The sequence below is a fragment of the Corvus brachyrhynchos genome, unplaced genomic scaffold (genome assembly GCF_000691975.1).
Source record: "Corvus brachyrhynchos isolate BGI_N302 unplaced genomic scaffold, ASM69197v1 scaffold59, whole genome shotgun sequence".
Classification (NCBI taxonomy): Eukaryota; Metazoa; Chordata; class Aves; order Passeriformes; family Corvidae; genus Corvus; species Corvus brachyrhynchos.
In genome coordinates, this window is record NW_008246054.1 from 3,687,323 (window position 1) to 3,705,660 (window position 18,338).

General features: G+C 50.0%; 1 protein-coding gene across 1 annotated transcript in view; it reads left to right on the top strand.

Moving 5' to 3' along the window:
• The window catches only part of VAV2 (vav guanine nucleotide exchange factor 2), a 129,542-nt gene that overhangs the window by 93,932 nt on the left and 17,272 nt on the right, over window positions 1–18,338 (top strand). The window contains exons 4-11 of the mRNA XM_017745405.1: window positions 315–383; window positions 8,889–8,991; window positions 10,523–10,537; window positions 11,188–11,286; window positions 12,719–12,787; window positions 13,371–13,471; window positions 16,571–16,670; window positions 17,907–18,002. Of these exons, the coding sequence (XP_017600894.1) occupies window positions 315–383; window positions 8,889–8,991; window positions 10,523–10,537; window positions 11,188–11,286; window positions 12,719–12,787; window positions 13,371–13,471; window positions 16,571–16,670; window positions 17,907–18,002 (652 nt within the window). The remainder of the gene's footprint in view (window positions 1–314; window positions 384–8,888; window positions 8,992–10,522; window positions 10,538–11,187; window positions 11,287–12,718; window positions 12,788–13,370; window positions 13,472–16,570; window positions 16,671–17,906; window positions 18,003–18,338) is intronic.

The following is an 18,338-nucleotide window of genomic DNA, read 5'->3' on the forward strand; positions in this document are numbered from 1 at the left end:
TCACTCACAGCGGAGGACCTCAGCCACGGGGACTCTGAGGTGCTGTCAGACCACGCAGCTCCTCATTCTGGTGCCCAGGTGCTGCCCTGTGTGCTCAGCCAACCTCCCCACCTGGATTCTTGCCCTGCCCTGCCAGCTCTGCCCTCGGGAAGCAGCAGAGGTGGTGTCATTCTGGGACAAAAATGGATTTGCAGTGAATATTTTGTTCCAAAACAGCCTCTGCTCAGCAGGATGCTCAGGGCTGGGCTGAGTTCAGGGGCTCTGCTGTGAGGGGTGAGGCACCAATATAACCCTGTCATTCCTTTCCTTCCCAGGCCCTTCCCTTCGGAGGAGACCACGGAAAATGACGATGATGTGTACCGGAGCTTGGAGGAGCTGGCAGAGTGAGTGGCCTCACCTTCTGCTGGGAGGGGACACTGGGAAAAGTTGCCGTGGGCTTCCAGCAAAGGCAGATAAAGTTTGACAGCAGGGCTGGGAGAGCCAGAACGGCTGCTTTGATCCTTTTGCCAGCAGATTTTTGTGCTCTGACAAAAGTCCATCTTTTTCTCATGTAAAGCCCTGGGAGATGTCACTTTTAATCAGGTTCAGTTGATGAGTGGCTTGGTGGGGGGTGAAAGGGGCCAAGCCCAGGGGATCCCCTCCTCCTCCTAAATCCCAAAGCCCTGGGACATAATTCATCCTCTGAGGTGACCAAAGCCAGCCCTGGGAGTGGGGTACCCATTGCTGACAGTGCTGGCTCCTCCATGGCATTTTTTGGGTGCTGGCACATGGATCTGCCTCTCCCATGTGTGATTTCGGACCACAGCAGCTGGCCCCAGGGCAATCAGAGAATAGTTTGGGTTGAAAAGGACCTTAAAGAGCATTTCATTCCACCCCTTTGCAATGGGCAGGGACACTTTTCACTATCCCACCTTGCTCCAAGCCCCATCCAAGCTGTCCTTGAACACTTCCAGGGATGTGGCAGCCACGCGCCCCTCACCCTGCCTGTCCTTGGTGGGTTGTGGGTGATGCTGCTGCTGTCTCTGTCTGTGTTTATCTGGTTTTTCTGCCCGTGCTGATGATGTAACAGGCTTTTAAAATCAACCTTGAACTACAACACACACGGTGAAGTGCAGGCACTATTGGAATTCAATGGCAGCATTCCCATCAAGCCAGGGTTTTGCTTATGAAGTGCAGTCTGCTTCATCTGGAGGGATGGACTGGGTGGGTGGATATGTGGCTTTATGCAGTTAAATATTATTGTTCCACAACATAAATAATAAGACTCCTTAATCCAATGAGTTCCTTATGGCTTCAGTTATTACAGAAGTAAATCATAAATTACCAGTGGAGGGAATGGAGTACCCTGGAATTCCCTGCTTGCTGTTGGCTCCCAGCAGCTGCAGTTTAATAAAATTTTAACTTGGAAAGGGATCACTTCAGGAAGAGCATTTTTTGTGCCCCCTCTCCAAAAGTTCTCAAAATCCCTTTAATTTTGGGGTTTAAAATTCCTGTTTCTCACACACAGATGTGCTTTTATCTGGGGAGAGGCTTGTGTGGGGACTGAAACACGAGTGCTGGTGGGAATGGCAGTGCTGGCCTTGAAAGGGTGGGTTTGGGATGCTGCACTTGGTTCTTTGGTGCTGGATGTGGGTTCCCAGCTTTAACTCTGCTGGGGACAAGGTGTCCAGGTGAAAGCTTCCCAAACTGTTCCTTGTCCCTTGGTGAGAGGGGCTGTGATGCCCGTCACATAACTTGGAGGTTTATTTCAAGTGGTTGCCCTGTTCTGTCCCAGATCTCCAACTTTTAACTTCCCCTGTTTTCCCGTTCTCTGCAAAATCCTCTTTTTTACATCCTATTTAGGACTAGTGGGGGAAAGGCATGTTGAAATCAGCAGGGATTGCACAAATTCCCTCATCCAGGCCTGCCCTCCCAGTGCACGGAACCACGGCCTACGAAACGGTGTCGGAATTCACCCGTAGCTGTAAAAACCCCAGAAACACCCTGGAGAACCCCTCAGCACAAGTGCTGCTGCTCCTGCTGCCTGCAGCACAGCAGCGACAGTGCCCTTTCTGCCTTGGACAAAGAAACTCTGACTGGGAATGTGCCAGTGTCAGTGGTGTGCCCTGGGCCCCGCTGCTGGGCGCTGGCAGCCCGTGGCACCGATGAGAAAGCTCTTTCTTAGCTCCTGCCCTCTCCAAACAGCTCAACAAGGGCAGCATTCACTGCTGGGGATGATTCAGTCCATCCAGCATCTCTGCCTTTAATATTGCTGATGATCCAGCAGCCTTGGGAAGATCTGACTGCAGCCAGAATGCTTTCTTTGGAGGCGAGGAAGCGATTTCCGCAGCAGGCAGGGAAATGACCCAATGTGTGGAAGGAGCTGCTCCAGCCCTGCCTGTAAAACCAGCAGGGATGTGTCACCTCACGGTGCCGCTCTGCTGTCCCCACAGGCCTCAGAGGGATGGGGGTGGGTGAGGAGGGACAACCCTAGGAGAGAGGAATCTCCCAAAGGGAGCTGTCTTTGGGTGTTGTGCTGCTGGGAGAAAAAGCTCAGGATAAACATTGGGTTGGTTCTAACAAGACATTTTGGGGGCTGGTAAAATGAGGTTTTATGGAGAATGTCAAAATGCTTCGTTTTGACTGTAAGTATTTAAGTGGAGTGGTTTGGTGTCCCCAGGATTTTTGAATTCCTGTGCTGCAAAGCATTTAAAATGCAAAAATATTTGTGATGGAGGTGCTGATTTGGGGAGCAGAAGGAACCAGGCTTTGCCCCTGTTGTCCCCATGATGCTCTAAAGAGTGAGGACCTTTATCCTGAGGATTCTCCCAGCACGGAGGAGCTGTGGGACAAAAGCCAGTGCCAGGGCTGGACCATGGGGCTGCAGGAACAAGCTGTGTGTGCCATCATGGGGCAGCCACGGGGTACTGGTGTGTTTAAAGGGTGTTTAAGCCTTGATGACCCCATTGTGCTTTCACCTTTGGGGTGTTGCAGGGATTAATCCCAGCTCCAGACAGATCCCCAGCCAGCAGATCAAGGCACATAATTGCCTGGAAACAGCTATTTAGTTTAAAAAAAAAGAACAATTGATGATGGAAAGGGGAAGGGAAGCTAAAAGGCTATCAGGGGAGCTGGGAACTTCTCAAATTCCCTGTTTTCAGCCCTCTGGCCCCTCGGTTTGCTGTGCCCTGGGCCAGATGGCAGCTTGCAGCCAGCCAGGGCAGATGGCGAGGGCCGCTCACATTGCAAGTGGTGCCTGATCGATGCTGTGAGGAGCAGTAAAGGGACATTGTCCTCTGCTGCCTGATTTATTCCAGCCCGCCCCGATGCCAGACCCTGCAGCAGCAGCCGGTTTGGGGGCAGTTTGTCCGTGAAATGAGCTGGCTTTGCAGCAGCAACGTGTGGGTTCATCCTCTGGAGCCTGTGCCCCCATGTCAGGGATATCACAGTCCTGAGGAAGCTCCTGCAGATCCATATGGATGGGAGCTGCTGCTTCCCACATGGCTGTGGCTGCTGGGAACTGATGTCAGGAGGCAATTGTCCTCCTAACTGCTGAGCATCCTCCCTGCCAACTGCTTTTCCATCCCCCTTTATGGCTCTTTCAGCTGCTCCAAGCCATCCTGGTACCTCAGAGTTATACTTAACATTTCACCTGAATTTCCTCCGTTGCCACTTGAACTCTCCCGAGTTATTTTGTCTCATTAAATTTATGAGAGCCATTAATCCTGTCCCTCTTTACAGCCCCAGAGCCTTCTTTATGATGAACCTTCTCCACTTCTTGGCACTGTCCCTCTGCAGTGGCACAATCAGGTAGATACACAGGGCAGATTTTGGGTTATTTGTTGGCTGTTTGAAGAACTCAGGGTCAGGCAGAAGTTCTGTGAGTGGTTTGACATGAAACATTTAATTTGCATAACTTTTACCTTTCTTTTCTTGTCTGAAGATAATTTGTTTTGAGGAGAGGAGTTGAAGGGTTGCATAAAGGACCAAATAAGTGTTTTAGGCAAAGCAGGTCCCCACAAACCCTATCCCTGGAGAGGTTTGTCACACAGGTCAGTGCCACTGTCCCCTGCTCTTGTTTTGAGCTGCAGCTCACTGGGAATTTATCCCTAACAAAAATATTGAGATAGCTTTGTATTCCCTAACTTTTCATCCTAGAGAAGGGGGAAAGAAAATCTTCCCAGCCTCAGTTTCTCAAGGGCTGCATCTTCTGGGCAGAGCTTCTTGCTGAATTTTCTCCTTCTTCTCCCACTACTGTCACCAGCGTTGCCCCCCTCACATCTTCCAAAATACTGCTGTGATCAGCAGAATTTCTCAAATGCATTAAAAAAAGTAACGAGCACAGGAGCCAAGGTGAGATGATAAGTTGGCTGCCACTTTTCTCATTATTTTTGCTGTGTTGGACAAACCAGGCACAACAGCCCCTGAAATAAATGGCTTGGTGGTGCACGGCACTTGAGCCAGAGCACTTGTAAACGTGTCTGTCCTTCTTTTGTCACTTGTATTGATTTTTACATCCTGCTTGTGCCACTTCTGGGATCAGATTGGTTGCTGTAACTGTGTGAGGCTCTTTCTTGGGATCAGAATGTTCCACTTGGAATGGGGAGTGTAAGACCCAAGCAAAATAGGTGGGAAAAGGCTTCTCCTGCTATTTCCAGATGAGTGTCTCCATCCAACTACAATCTGGGTAATTAAAACCCTGCAAGATCTCGAGTCCAGCAGCTGCCCATCTTGCACTCCCTCACCCTGAAACCCAAGCCTGCCAGATGTGCTGCAAATTTAGGGCTCTCCTTGTCCTCTCTGACAGAGCCCCTGAATGAGGGGTTTGGCTGGTGTATTTATAGCTGTGAGTGCACAGTGACAGTGAGAAAGTGGGAGGTTACTGGGACGGACTGGAGCCTCCCAGCTGCTGGGCAGCTGCCTCAGAGACCCTGCAAATGCACTCCCAGCCTGGGCCTGTGGTGGCTCTGAGATCTTTTGGCTCTTAACCTTGGTCACAGGACTGGAAATTTGGGGTTGTCTCTTGGTTGTCTTATTTTAGCTCCTTCTGTCCCGTCCTCCTCTTCCTTTTGCTATTGCTGGTGGTTCTGGCTCTTTCCTCAGTGTGTTTTGGATGGAATTTTGGTGTGGTGGCTTTGTCCTTGAATTTCTGAGGCTGGTACATACTCATCAACTTCCCACAGCAGTTTTTATGGGTGGAGAGGCTCTTCAATGGCCCTGAAATCCATCAGAGCTTCCCCGCTTACCCGCAGTGTCAGTGCAAAGATGATGTGCAGGGTTCCTTTAGCGTGGTGACACCTGCTGTGTGTCATTTACTGGGGCATCAGGGACTGTCTGTGCCCATGGTCTTTAAGGTCCCTTCCAACCCCAACCATTCTGTGATTCCATGAACTTGCTCCTTCCCTTTCCCTCACTCTGAGGCAGCATCCTGGCACCAGTCCCTCTGTTCTGGGAGCTGCTCCTTGGCATGGCTGCTGCCTGCCTGGGTGGGTGTTAGTGCAGGGCAGGCATTGCCAGCGAGGCAGAGCTCAGCCAAAAGCATTGTTTTTGCCTGAAATTGCCTTAGCTATGAAAAGCTTTATTCATTATCAGCTTTTCTGGCTCGGCAAGATGCTGCCAGCCCAAAGCTGGTTACATCCATCCTAATAACAGGAATTGCAAATGCTGGCGTTCACTCTGAAGGGTGGCTAAAATCCCTTTCTTAACCCCAGAGCTGTCAATGAATCTCCTAATCCAGGCAGCAGATCACAGGCTCTGATACCCACGGGTGACTCGCAGACTCTGCTGCTTTTATTGAAGGAGTAAATTGCTTTTCTTTGTGAGGAACGAGGCGATCTGGCTTTCCTTGCTCAAGTTGTTCCGTCTGCCCGTGACACGCTTGGAATGCTGAATTTATTGCCTGAATTTGGTGTGTCCTGAGCTTGCCACTGGCTAAAATCATCCCAATCCTTGCTCCCTGTTTTAAGGACAGGGAGGGTGCGTGTTTTCACCAGTGTGGGGACAGGTGAGGATCGATATATGCAAAGCAGAGATGTCAACATCCATACGGCACCGCAGGAGCTTGGCTGCTCCTGGGCTGCTCCAGGAGAGGCTGATCCTCATGGTTTACTGCTCTCCATAAAAACTGGCAGCTTCTGGTGTTTCTCAGAGATGCACTGAGAATGTGTTTTAATAAATAACAGGCTGCTGGACGATGGCAATGTTGTAATACTGCCACAGCTGTCAGGTTTGAGCATCTCTAGTGCGTCTCCCCAAAGCTCTGGAGGGGAGGTGTCTTTCTGGGTGTCCCCAGGATGCGGGAGTTGTTCCTATTTTTTTCCCAAAGCCAGAAATCAGGGATGGGAAGGGCTTGTTCTGGTGTTGAGGAGCAGGAAGGAGTGGAGCAGCGAGGCTCGGCCCCTTCACTAGAGGAAGGGAAGTGGTGAGGTGCTGTCAGGATGTGGCCCCACGTGGTGGGTGCAGTGGTTGTGTCCAAGGGCTGTTCTGTGGACAAATCTCTGGGATGTCCCTTGGGAGGCGTTTCTTTCCTGGTGATCCAAGTGGGACATGCATCCCTCTCCAATCTCAGCCCATGATTGAGCAAAACCCATGTTGCACTTGGGGACATGGCTTAGGGTTGATTGTGGTGGTGCTGGGTTCAGGTGGAGCCAGATGATCTTGAAGGTCTCTCCCAACCCTGACGATTCTGTGAAAGCCCTTTCAGCATCACATGCTGCCACCTGGGTTTCTCCCAGTGCGTGCCCACCACGATCCAGAGCTCGTGGCTTCTTGGAGAGGGAGAAAAGGAGAGTTTGTCTGGGCTGGAAACAGCAGCACCAGGCTGGGGACGGGCAGTGCCTCTGAGGCTTGGATGTGGCACCTGCTTGTGTGGGAGAGGAGTTCCAGGTGATGCTCAGGGACACCTCAGGATGCCACCTTCTCCTCTGCACCTATCCCAAAGCAGTTTCCAAGTTCTCCCAGGGATGGGGATGTTCATCCCTCACTCCAAGCAGGCTCTGCTCCAGCAGCAGCACCACCCCAGCCCTGTCCCGATCATCCCACACCCAGCTGGGCTCCTGCTGTGACATAAACCCAACCACACGTTCCCAACAACCCTCCAGCCAGGGAAATGATGTATGGAGAGACAGCCAGCAATCCGAGAGGTATGGGCAGGGAGATCCATCAGGAACTGGGAGTGACTGGCTCTGGATGAGGAGCGGAGCCGAGAATATAAATATTGGTGCAGATAATAACGGCGACGGCGATGCCTGGGAGGGGGAAGATGGATCACCAGCTATTAGTGGGCATTATTGCAGCAGCTGCAATGCATCACCCGGGAAGAATGGGATGGATACATCACGCCAGTGTATTTATTTAAAATCCCCAAACTTTTATTAAATAAATCTGTTTGTAAAAATAGAAAGGGCTGTGTTTAAGCAGAGAAATAAAGCCCGGTTCTGCAGGCAGATGTGCTCTGCTGCTCCCTGATATATAATGGAGAGATGTTGAGTGTCCCACTTGGAGCACAGCTTTACACCTAAATTTATTTGTGTGTAATTAGTGCCCCTGTTGAAAGACACAGCTTGTAAAATATGCGAGCACTCTTTGATATTCCAGCGTTTCACGCTGTCCTGATCCTGTGGGATTGACTTCAGTGGGAGCCATTAGCAGCCAGCACCTGTAGATTTAAGCACTGGAATTATTACTGTTAATTGGTATTTAATATGGGCTGAATTTTCAAAAGTATTCCAAGGCTGAGGAGCCCCTGGGAGGGGTGTGAAGGCTCAGATGATAATTAATTACTGAACACCGTCACCTTTAGCACATGCTGGGCACCTCATCTCTGGGATGCCTTTGAAGCCTGGGAGTGCAGGGGCAGCTCCAAAGTGATGGGGCTGGTCCTCAAAATGAGATGTTTTGCTGCTTAATTTCTCTCTGATGTAAATGTTGTTATTGGCCTCTGCTCACTGAGCTGTCTGATGAGATTGCCTTACGGTGGTCAGGAGAGCCTCCTGTTCCTCTGGGAAATGCTGGATTAAAACTCACCCAGTTGCCCATCAGGGCAGGGATTGGGCTTTGTGGGAGTTGGTGCATCACTCATAGAAACCAGATGCAGAGCGTTTAAACCTGGATGGGATGCCCAGGGCTGGGACAGCTGCCTGGTCCAGGCTTTGCTGTGGGTCCTGCACAGCCCAGGGAGTGTTGGTCCATCAGGACTGGGATGCTTCTCCTACTGCTCAGAGACGTTGGATGATGTTTAATATCTGCTCCTGTTTTGAGTGGATCTGGGCTCCTACAGCAGTTTGGAGCTCTGACTGGGGGAAGAAGATGATTTTTTGGCACAAAGGAAACCTCTCAGCGAGGAAAAGCAAAATTAGATCAAGAGCAAACACAGTGCCTTAAGCAGACCAAAATCCAACCCTTGAAGTGAATTCTCTGAGTGTGCTATAAAGTCACTGGTGCAAGAGCTGCTCCTGGTCCTGAAGAGGAGCTGAAGAGGGGATTGTGGGCATCTTTGGAGCAGGTGGAGCTGGAGCTGGTGGCTCTGGTGGCTCAGATGGTCCCACTGGACTCTTGGCTGGCGGATCCATCTCAGCTGGGCCCATTAGTGCCGAGTAAAAGCCCTGCAGGGGCAGAGCTGGCAGCCTGTGGTGGTGTGGGCATCGTGGGCACGCCTGGCACAGGGCATGGAGCAATTCTTGGCTGTGATCCCCGCTCGTGTCAAGCAGCATTCCGCCTTTTCCAGCCTCCAGCGAGCGGAAAGAAATGTGCAGCAGGCACTGATCCGGGAAAAACAGAGAGCATGGGCTGAGCACATGAATTTTCACAGGATTTTCTTACTGTGGTTCTCCTCCCTCCTCGGTGCCTGCTGAGGTGACAGTGAACATCCCCTCATTATTATCTCTGACTCCTTCTCCTTCTCGTTGCAGCGAGCACGATCTGGGGGAGGACATCTACGACTGCGTCCCCTGCGAAGATGAGGGCGATGATATCTACGAGGATATCATCAGAGTGGAAGTTCAGCAGCCCATGGTAACAACTCAGCTGCGTTTTTACAGCTGCACCTCGGTGGGAGGGGAGGGGAGGGAGGGATTCCATGAAGGAAATAACTCTGTGCCACTGGCAGGTGATGCTGCAGGGAAGGGAATCGCTAAAACCAAGCGCTAAGAACAAGCGCAGCTGGGATGGCACCGGCCCAGAGAGGCTCTCCGAGGAGGTTCCCAGCCCAGCCTGTCATCTGAAGGAGTCTGGGGAGGAGGAAGGGAAAGGGAGACCTAATAAGCCCTAAAAGATAAGCTAAAAATAGGACTTTGCTGCTGAGCCTGTGTCACTCCAGCCTTTCCAGGGAGGCTCCGCCTGCTCCGTCAGGCAGAGGTGCCGCTGGTATTTTTAGATCGGGGCGAGCTCTGACAGATCTGTGTGTGAGGGATCCAGCAGCTGTCTGTGCGTGCTGCTCCTTCCTACCTGGGTGGCTCAGAGCAGGGAGATGTTTACAGGGAGCTTTCTGGGGCAGCAGGGACCTGTGTGGCATTAGGGACAAGCAGCCGTCCCTGTTTGTCACCTCTAAAAAGCTTTTGCTGATGGGGAAGCCAGAGTGTGAGGCATGGACAGCATCATGGAGGGACTTGGATTATCTCCAAGAGCTCTGGAGCAAATGTCACACTCATGGACGAGCCGGGGAGGTGTTGGTGGCCTTTGCACCTCCCCAAAGGTGCCCACAGCCACCCCCCTACCTGTGTCCCCAGCGCTGCTGCAGGGCTGGAAGGGACCTTCTCCAGAGTGTGACCTTCCAAATTTTCTCCCCCCCTCCAATATCTGCCACCCTCAGGCTTTGTTCAGACTCTAATTACTCTCCCCACATTCACATAGTACACACCTCCCTGGAACAAAGCAGGATCAATGGACAAGTTCACTGATCAATTAAATCCCTGGAGCAGGACATGACTGAGCCAGACACGAGGGGCTGGAGCCTGGGAATGCAGGGCTGCATCCATGGATGCCTGTGCTCTGATTCCTTCCCTCTCCCAGCTTGGTTGGGAGTGGGACAAAGACAATGAAACCCTAATTCCATCCCTTCACACCTTGTCTGCAGCCGGAGGAGCTCCCTGCACACCAAAACCCCCTCTGGATCAAGGAGTTGGGGCCAAAAAATTCCCAGTGATCCCGCCAAAGTGCTTGGATCTGAAGTCAGCACGGCTCGTTGGCCACCAGTGCTTTTTGCCACCAGTTGCAAAAGGCACTTGGCCCAAGAGCTGCCCCTCAGGAAAGTTTTGGGAGGAATTTCTTGTATAAATGGCAAAAAAGGGGGGAAAGCTCCAGCAGCCAGGTAGGGATAGGATTAAGGTCAGTGGAATTGGCAGTTTTTCACTGTCTCTCCACAATGTTTTATGTTTTCTTCTGAGCAGTGTTGGAGTTGAGAGCTGTAACTCCCTTTCCCTCCCCTTCCCTAAGCAGAAGAGTCTATTTTTGATATATCTGCCAAAACATTGAATTTTTGGGGTAGGATTTGTTGCAACAGCACGTGTGTGATGCTAATGGCTTCTTGTATTTCTGCATGCTTCAGATTAGATACATGCAGGTAAGATGAATCGATTCAAATCTGGGGTTTCATCCAGCTGATAGGTCCCAGCCGTGAGTTCTGAGGGGGTGGACAGAGGGTCTCTGTTCCTGTGCATGATCCAGAAAACCCCATCACTGCACCCCCTCCCAAATTCAGATTCTGCAGCAGCTCCCAGCACGTGTTTCCAGCTTTACAGAGCAGAAGTGACTCCAGGAGCTGGAGCTATGGGAAAAGCACATTTTATCAGATTTGACCTAAAATCGTGAGAATTGGCAACCCTGGCCAGGGATTTGTATAAGTCTAACGTATTATTTATGACCCACTTAGTATCTGTTATGAGCTTCATCTTAAGCAACAACAAAAAAATACATAAAAAAGGGAAAAACCAACCTTTATCTCTTATTCTTCTTCTTTAGCTGATAGTCTTCGGTGGTGTGGCTGTACTAAAAGGAAAAAACGCAGTGTTTTCCATGTTGAAACATATTTAATAACACAGCCAGGATTCCTCCTTACTTTTTTTGGGTAAAAATAGTTCCCTTTAACACAAACCAGTAGTGGTTCTCTCCTGACTTTCCAAACTTGGTTGCTGGAGGCTGAAGTGGAGCCCCACCAGGTTTCTGGACCACCCTTAGGTGTATCTGACCATGTCTTACTTTTCCTTTCCCTAGAAAATGGGAATGACAGAAGATGACAAAAGGAATTGCTGTTTGCTGGAAATCCAAGAAACTGAGGCCAAATACTACAAAACACTTGAAGACATAGAAAAGGTAAGAACTGAGCCCTCTTTTCCACAGCCTCCCCTTCCCCACCAGCCCTGGATCCCACATTAACTGTGCCAGGTTGGTCCTTGCTCCCGGAGCTGGCAGATATGAGGAGGCAGGATCGAGGCATCCACATGGAAACCGGGAGAGGAGGGGGATCCACAACACCCAGGCTGACAAGCACAAATGTGCAGCCTGTAGGAGCCAAACCCAGCATCCTTTTTTCTGATTGCTGCAGGTTAGAACCAGGCCTAAAACCCTCCTGCTGTGTCCCCCCTACCCTGGCGTGAGACTCTCCCACTCCTCACTCAGCCAGGCCGGGTTTGCTGATAAGAGCTGTGTTTGCAGATATCTCTTATCACTCTGATTGCCACAGAATAATTCCTTTATTCCGCGTGCTTTTCGAAAGTGCTGAAGCTGTGCTGACTTGCCGTTGAAGCTAATTGGATTAAAAGTAACATTCTGCTGCCTAAATTTGCGGGGTTTTAATTGGTTTTGATGAATTATTGTGGTGCCTTTCTTTTAAAAACAAATAAAAGCGAACAGCTCAGCGAGGCGGCGGCGGAGTCGTGGATGGAGCCTGGAGGTGGCTCCTGCTCCGAGGAAAGGAAGGAAGAACAATAGTGAAAATCAAGCTGCCATTTCTAATCACCCTGATGCTTTTGTTTCCTCCCCTTTTCCCATTCTTTCCCTCTGTCTGCTGGAAGTTCCCCCGAAAAGCTGTGAGCAAAACTGGGGAAAAGGAATAACAGTTCCCATTTTCCAGGAAAATGTCCCAATAAGTGTGTCATTTATGTCTGCAAGGAACCCTTGTTCCTTGGAAACAGCCACAGCCCTCTGGCTCAGTAGAAAGGAAGAGTTAAATTATTGCTTTCATATCAATTAAAGCTTGCAAAGGCTTTGCAGGTCCTGGTGGTGTTATGGGTGGAAATTCCCATCTTGGGTGTGCTGTATTTGGGGTTTTTTTGCAGTCCCAAGTCACGTAGATGTTCCTATTAATATGGATTTGTTCAGAAAGGCATTGCCCGTGTAATCACATCATCGGTGCCTTCTCAAGGGCAAAATTCCAGGCAGATAAAGAGCTGGGAAGATGCTTCAGTGCAGCCAAGGACTGCAGCAAGCTGAGTGCATTTCACCCCCCTGTTGCAGGTTTAGCAGGGGAGGGGGCTGTGGGCACCCACAGCAGAGTCTTGCACCTTCCCACCCCTGGAAGTGCCGTGGGAGCCAAGGGGAGCTTGGGGATGATGCACTCATGGCAATTCCTGCCTCCCACTTCTCTCCCTGGTCGTTCTCTGCTTTTGCAAGTGCTTAAACTCATTAAAACCTGCCCAGGTAAACTCAACTGGTGAAGCAGAAAATACAAATCCCTTGTCCAAACCCCCCTCCTTGTTGCCTCCTCTCCAGTACCTCAATCCCTTTTTCCATTTCCCTCTTGCAGAACTATATGAACCCCCTGAGGCTGGTACTGACTCCCCAAGATATGGAAGCTATTTTTATCAATTTGGAGGTAACATCGTGGGCATTGTGCCTTAAATCTTCGTTCTTTTCACAGCAGCTCAGCCCTCTCCCTGCTTAGGAGGAGGTTTTCTGATTTCCTGTTAGATTTGTGCATTCACCTGGAGAGCTTCAGCTTTTCATGTGCTGTGGAGCTTAAACTGGTTCAGGAGATATTCTTTAACACTCAGTTTTAGAGGTGGGGAATATATGAAGTCTAGGTAAGGAAAAAATTCTGTCCAGTGGATGTTCCAGGGCTGGGGCTGTGGGTTTTAGCTGGTTTAGCTGGTTTGGGCACAGGGTGATGAAGGGATTTGTTTCTACTCTGGTTTGCACAGGGTTTGGGTCCAAACTTGGCACTTCCTCCACTCCTCCCTCCCCCATGGTGGGGCGTTTCTCACTGTGTAACCTCAGAAGAATTACACCCCTGTCCTCCAGGCCAGTCAGGGCTGCATCCCACTAGAATAACTTCCTTTAAAAACACCTAAAAGAGGGAAAAACCCTGCCTGATGAAGGAGCGGATGTGTATTTCTTTAGGCTCTGTTTGCCCACTTGCTTTGAATTTGTTTAAAGTATTGACTGTTGCTTGGTTTTAGGACCTAATTAAAGTGCACTTCAGTTTCCTGAGAGCCATCGATGTCTCAATGATGTCTGGAGGAAGCAGCCTGGCAAAAGTGTTCCTGGAATTCAAAGAGAGGTAAAGGAATTCCTGGCTTCAGGCTGCTCCAGTTTTAACAGATTTGGGTTAATATTTCCAGAGATTGAAACAGACCTCTTGTTACTCTCTGCCTTCTCACTCTCTCCTACTGCCTGAAAGGAGGTTGGAGCCAGGTGGGGATCTGTTTTTTCTCCCAAGTAACAACAACAGGACAAGAGGAAACGGCCTCAAGTTCCACCAGGGGAGGTTTAGATTGGATATTAGTGAAAATTCTTTCACTGGAAGGGTTGTCAAGCACTTGAACAGGCTGCCCAGGGAAGTGGTGGGGTCACCAGCCCTGGAAGTGTCCAAAAAATGTGTACCTGTGGTGCTTAGGGACATGTGGCAGTGCTTGGCAGTGGTTGGACTCAGTGGTCTTAGAGGTCTTTTTCCACCTTAATAATTCTATGATTCCAGAAATGCCTTTCACAGCAGCCCAGGTTTGCATCCTCCACAGCAAAATGCTCTCAGGCAGCTGAAACATCCCTCAGTGCTGACATTAAGCAGCCAAATCCATCCACAACTGTGTCAGGTCACCCAGGGCAGAGGCTGGGACATCTCCCCTGTGACCAACCAGGCTCAGCCGTGTGGCTCCCGTGGATCCTTGTTCCTGCAAGCCCCTGGCTGCACCTGGATTTTTCTTGAGCTCAGCATCCCATAGGAGACTGAATATCCAATGTGTTTGTGGGGACACATTCGAGGGGATGAAGATGGGATTTGATTGTGGTGAGCTGGAATGGAGCAAAACCTCACTGGCCTTCAAGGGTTTCTTGTGGTCTCCTGCAAGCAGCAGAGGGCTGTGATGTGGTGGGGTGACTCCTGGGCAGGGGAGACTCAGCCCTGCTGAGATCAAAGCGATTCCTCACTCTTAAAGAATCTCATATTTGGCACAGAGCTCATCCTGCACCTTTTGCACGATGAATAAATGTAAAAGTTGCTTTCACCAACAGAATCGGTCCCGAGTTCTGGCAGCTGCAAGCAGGAGCACCCCAGCACACGGAGATAAGGTTGATAAAAGCCTTTAATATCCTTAATACTAATCAAAGGGTGATTCATTGTGGAGTGGTGCCAGGCTGTTATTTCACTGTGATTAAACCAGTGTCTAGACACAGAAATGCCATTCAGAAGTCAATAACTCCAGAAATACCATCTGCATTAATAACACGCCGTGAGGTCACATATTCCATCATCCCTGGGGCCTCTTGTTACAAAGGACATTTTTTTCTGGATTAAATTTAAAAAAAAAAAATCCAAAGAAGAATGCAAATAATTTAAAAAATACTCATAAAACTCACTTAGGTGATTTTGATCTCCTAATCCCTGGCTCAGCTCCATGCATGCCAGTGCCATCCCTGGGGCCGAGCTGTGGACACAGGGAGCAGGGAAGGGACACAGGAGGAGTTGTGAAGGTGGCATTGCTGCCCAGGGAGATCCCATGGCTGTGCAGGAGCACGAGGCTTGGTTTTGAGCTTTTAAATCAATGTTCCATGCAGGTGGGTGAACAAACTGACCCACTTCCTAAGGGAGCTTGCAGACAACTTCCTGAAGCACCTGAAAGCCTTGGAAAGATGTGAGTGAAGGAGCCACAGCAGCTGTGAGGTGGTGATGGTGGGTCTGAAGCTCTGTTGAGTCCATGGGGATTTTGGGGCCCTCAGTGCTGTGGGAAACTGCTGCTCGAGGGGGATTTTGCCGTGGAGAAGTCCCCAAAGCCGGATTCTTGAGGATGAAGAGTTTGGAGCAAGCTGATGTAAATAGTCACATCAGGAAAGTCAGGAATACCACATTTTACAGCAGGGAAATCGAGGAGGAGGAGAAAGTGAGCTTTCTGTGTTGCCCTACCAGGGAGGGAACATGGACCTCCAGAGTCCCCACTTGGTCCCTGAATATGAGACCTTCCTTCGTCAAATCTATCCATGACAAACAGCTCCTGCTTCCCTCCACATCCTTGGAGACATTCTGGCAAAATGATGCATTGCTCCTGGGCTTTGCAGGGGCTTTTTAAAGGAAATAGTTTGTAAATCTCTTTCTCTGGAAGCCAGAGGTTTGAATTTATGCTCCTGAAGCCTCTTTGAAGCTCTCCCCATGCTGACAAGGTGGATATTATTGTGCCTGTGCAGAAGTTGTCAGAGGGAAAAGGTGGAAGAATAATCTGTACTGGCCGTGGCTCTGCCGTGGCTGTGGCTCCATAAATCTCTTCATTCGCTTCGCTGCGGGGTGTGAGTGTCCCATGTTTATGGAGCAACGCTGGGTCAGTGGCTCCCAGATCATCTCCATGGAGAGACAAGGCCCCCAAATAATGGATGAGTTGCAGTGTGTGATGGAAGATGTGTCTTAGCAGCAGCAGAGCAGTTAACGGCCAGGAAGGGGGAGAAAACCCAAACCTGTCAGGCAGGATTAATGAGAGAAGTGAGGGAAAAGGGGGAATCCACCACAAAACTGCTCTCTTTTGTCAGGTGTTTAAATTTATAGCCCAGGGTGTCCATGCAGAGCTTCACTGTGTTTCCAAAGGCTGTGACAACCTTCTTTTCCCAATTACCCAGGCTCTTGACCTCTAGGTCTCTGTGGCTCTTTCAAGAAGGAATGTTTCTAAAATCTGTGAGAGAATCATCATAGAATGGTTTGGGTTGGAAGGGACCTTAAAACTCATCCCATCCCACCCCCTGCCATGGGCAGGGACACCTTCCACTGTCCCAGGTTGCTCCAAGCCCCGTCCAACCTCGCCTTGGACACTTCCAGGGTCAGCCACAAATTCTCTGGGCAACATTTGACAGTTCCTCACCACGCTCACAAGGAAGAATTTCATCCCACTATCTCATCTAACCCTCCAAAAACGGGCTCCTCTGCTCTGGCCACCTGGGCTTTTGGCTCATCATGAGCTGAATCACCTCCACAGGTTCTGGAAACTTCCAAATGTTCAAGTGCTGAAAATTTAAATGTCAAAAAGCCACACAATAAAAGAGTGTTTATACTTTGCTAAGCAGTTAAATGGGGGAAGAGCTGTTTGCCTGGTCCTCTCGCTGTACACACATTTATATATCTTTTATAACAGGCTATAACTGCCAGCATTTCCAGTTAAATCTGTGATTTCCCCCTCTCCAGGCTGCTGATTTATGGCAAGTACTGCAGCCACATGGAATATGCCCAGAACACCCTGAACCACCTCCTTGCCAACCGGGAGGACGTCCGGCAGAAGGTGGAGGTGAGCGGGCGGGGGGACTGAGTGCTGCCCCCCACCCCTTATCAGGGGTTTTGGAAGGACTTTCTGGAGCTGAGAATGGTGTCTGGGGAATGTTTGATTTAGCAGAAGAGGAGAGGGCTGTGAGTGTGAGCACAGAGAGAGCAAAGCTGGGGGTTATCCTGTCCCGACCCCCTCGTTTTTCCCTCATCTCCTCACCAGACCCATGCTCTGTCCTTCCACCCCAAGTTTCTCCGAGTTAAAACAAGCCAGTGACTTTATTTGAGTGGGACTGGCTGGGGCAAGTTCTTTGAGTCGTGCAGGCCCTGAGCATCCCCAAGCCAGAAGCCACGTGGTTTCCCAAAGCCACCGGCAGCATCGGGGACCCTCAGAGGCGAACCCAAGTCCCCAGGCAAACTCTGGAATTCCTGCCCTGGCCTCCTCAGTGTGAATAGGGGCCGATCCAGGTATTAAGGGAATCAAAGGAGCCCCAGAAGGGATGCATTGTTCGAGCTGCTGTTTTTACCCAGCTCTAATTCCTGCTTTGCTCTTGATGCTAATCGGAATTTGCCAGGCTGTCTGTCCGTGTTACCTCGCCTTCCGCAAACGCGCTTTGATTCCCCGTGTAAACCCAATTCAGGGATAAAACTGCGCTTAGGAATTGTTTAAAATGTGTTCTCTGGGTCTCACATCAAGGTTGGAGCATCCAGTGCTTTTCCTGTCTGTCCCTCCCTCGTGGCAGCTCTGGCAGGTCACACAGCAGGGCTCAGCCACGTCACTGAAATGGGTCTGGGCGAAGGTAGTGGTGGCAACACTTCCTGCGACCACAATTAGCTCATCTTAGTGACTTAATGCTCGTCAGAGCCACAGGCTGCCTGCTCAGTGCCAGCCCCTCACAAATCAGCTGCTTTTAGTTTGGCCCAGCCAGGAGGTGGCTGAGGCAAATGTGTTTCGTTTGACATTTCCCCAGGTCTGAGAGCCTTCCTGCACTGCCCTGATGAGCAGCATCTCGTTAGGCTGGAGTAGCTCACTTGTATGGCAGCAGTGGCTGTAATTTAGGGTCCAGCCCCTGGGATTAATTCCTTGATAACCTCCATGGTGAGAGCCCCAGCCCTGGCTGGGTGGCTGCAAGAACCACAAACCCATGGGCATCAGAACTGAGTTTACAGAAACCAAACAAACATTCTCAAGACTTTAGAGACTTTTTTTGGGTGGGAAATTGTTGTTTTTTCACTGCTGGTTTATTGATCTCCTTCCTAGGAATGCACGCTAAAGGTCCAGGATGGGAAATTCAAATTGCAAGATCTGCTGGTGGTTCCAATGCAAAGAGTTTTGAAGTATCATCTCCTGTTAAAAGTAAGGTTTTCAACACTGGCACTTCTCTCTCTACTGTAGCATCTTTCACCTCTGTCAGTGGAGGGTGAATCTTTGCCAAATGCCGAGCAAGGGTTGGGGTTTATATTCCCCTTCAAATAAAATAATTACTAGAGCCACTTAACATGACATAATATTTGTGCTGTCTCCTAAAGTACGGTGACCCAGGATAATTCTGCACTTGTTATCCATGAGAGGCACTTAATGAATATAAAATAAGCTTGCACATAATCTGATTATGTGTGAAATTCCTCCCGTCAGCTCCATGTAACAGATCTCTCAAGCAGCAGCCCTCGGTGTGTTCCCTGTCCTCTGGCC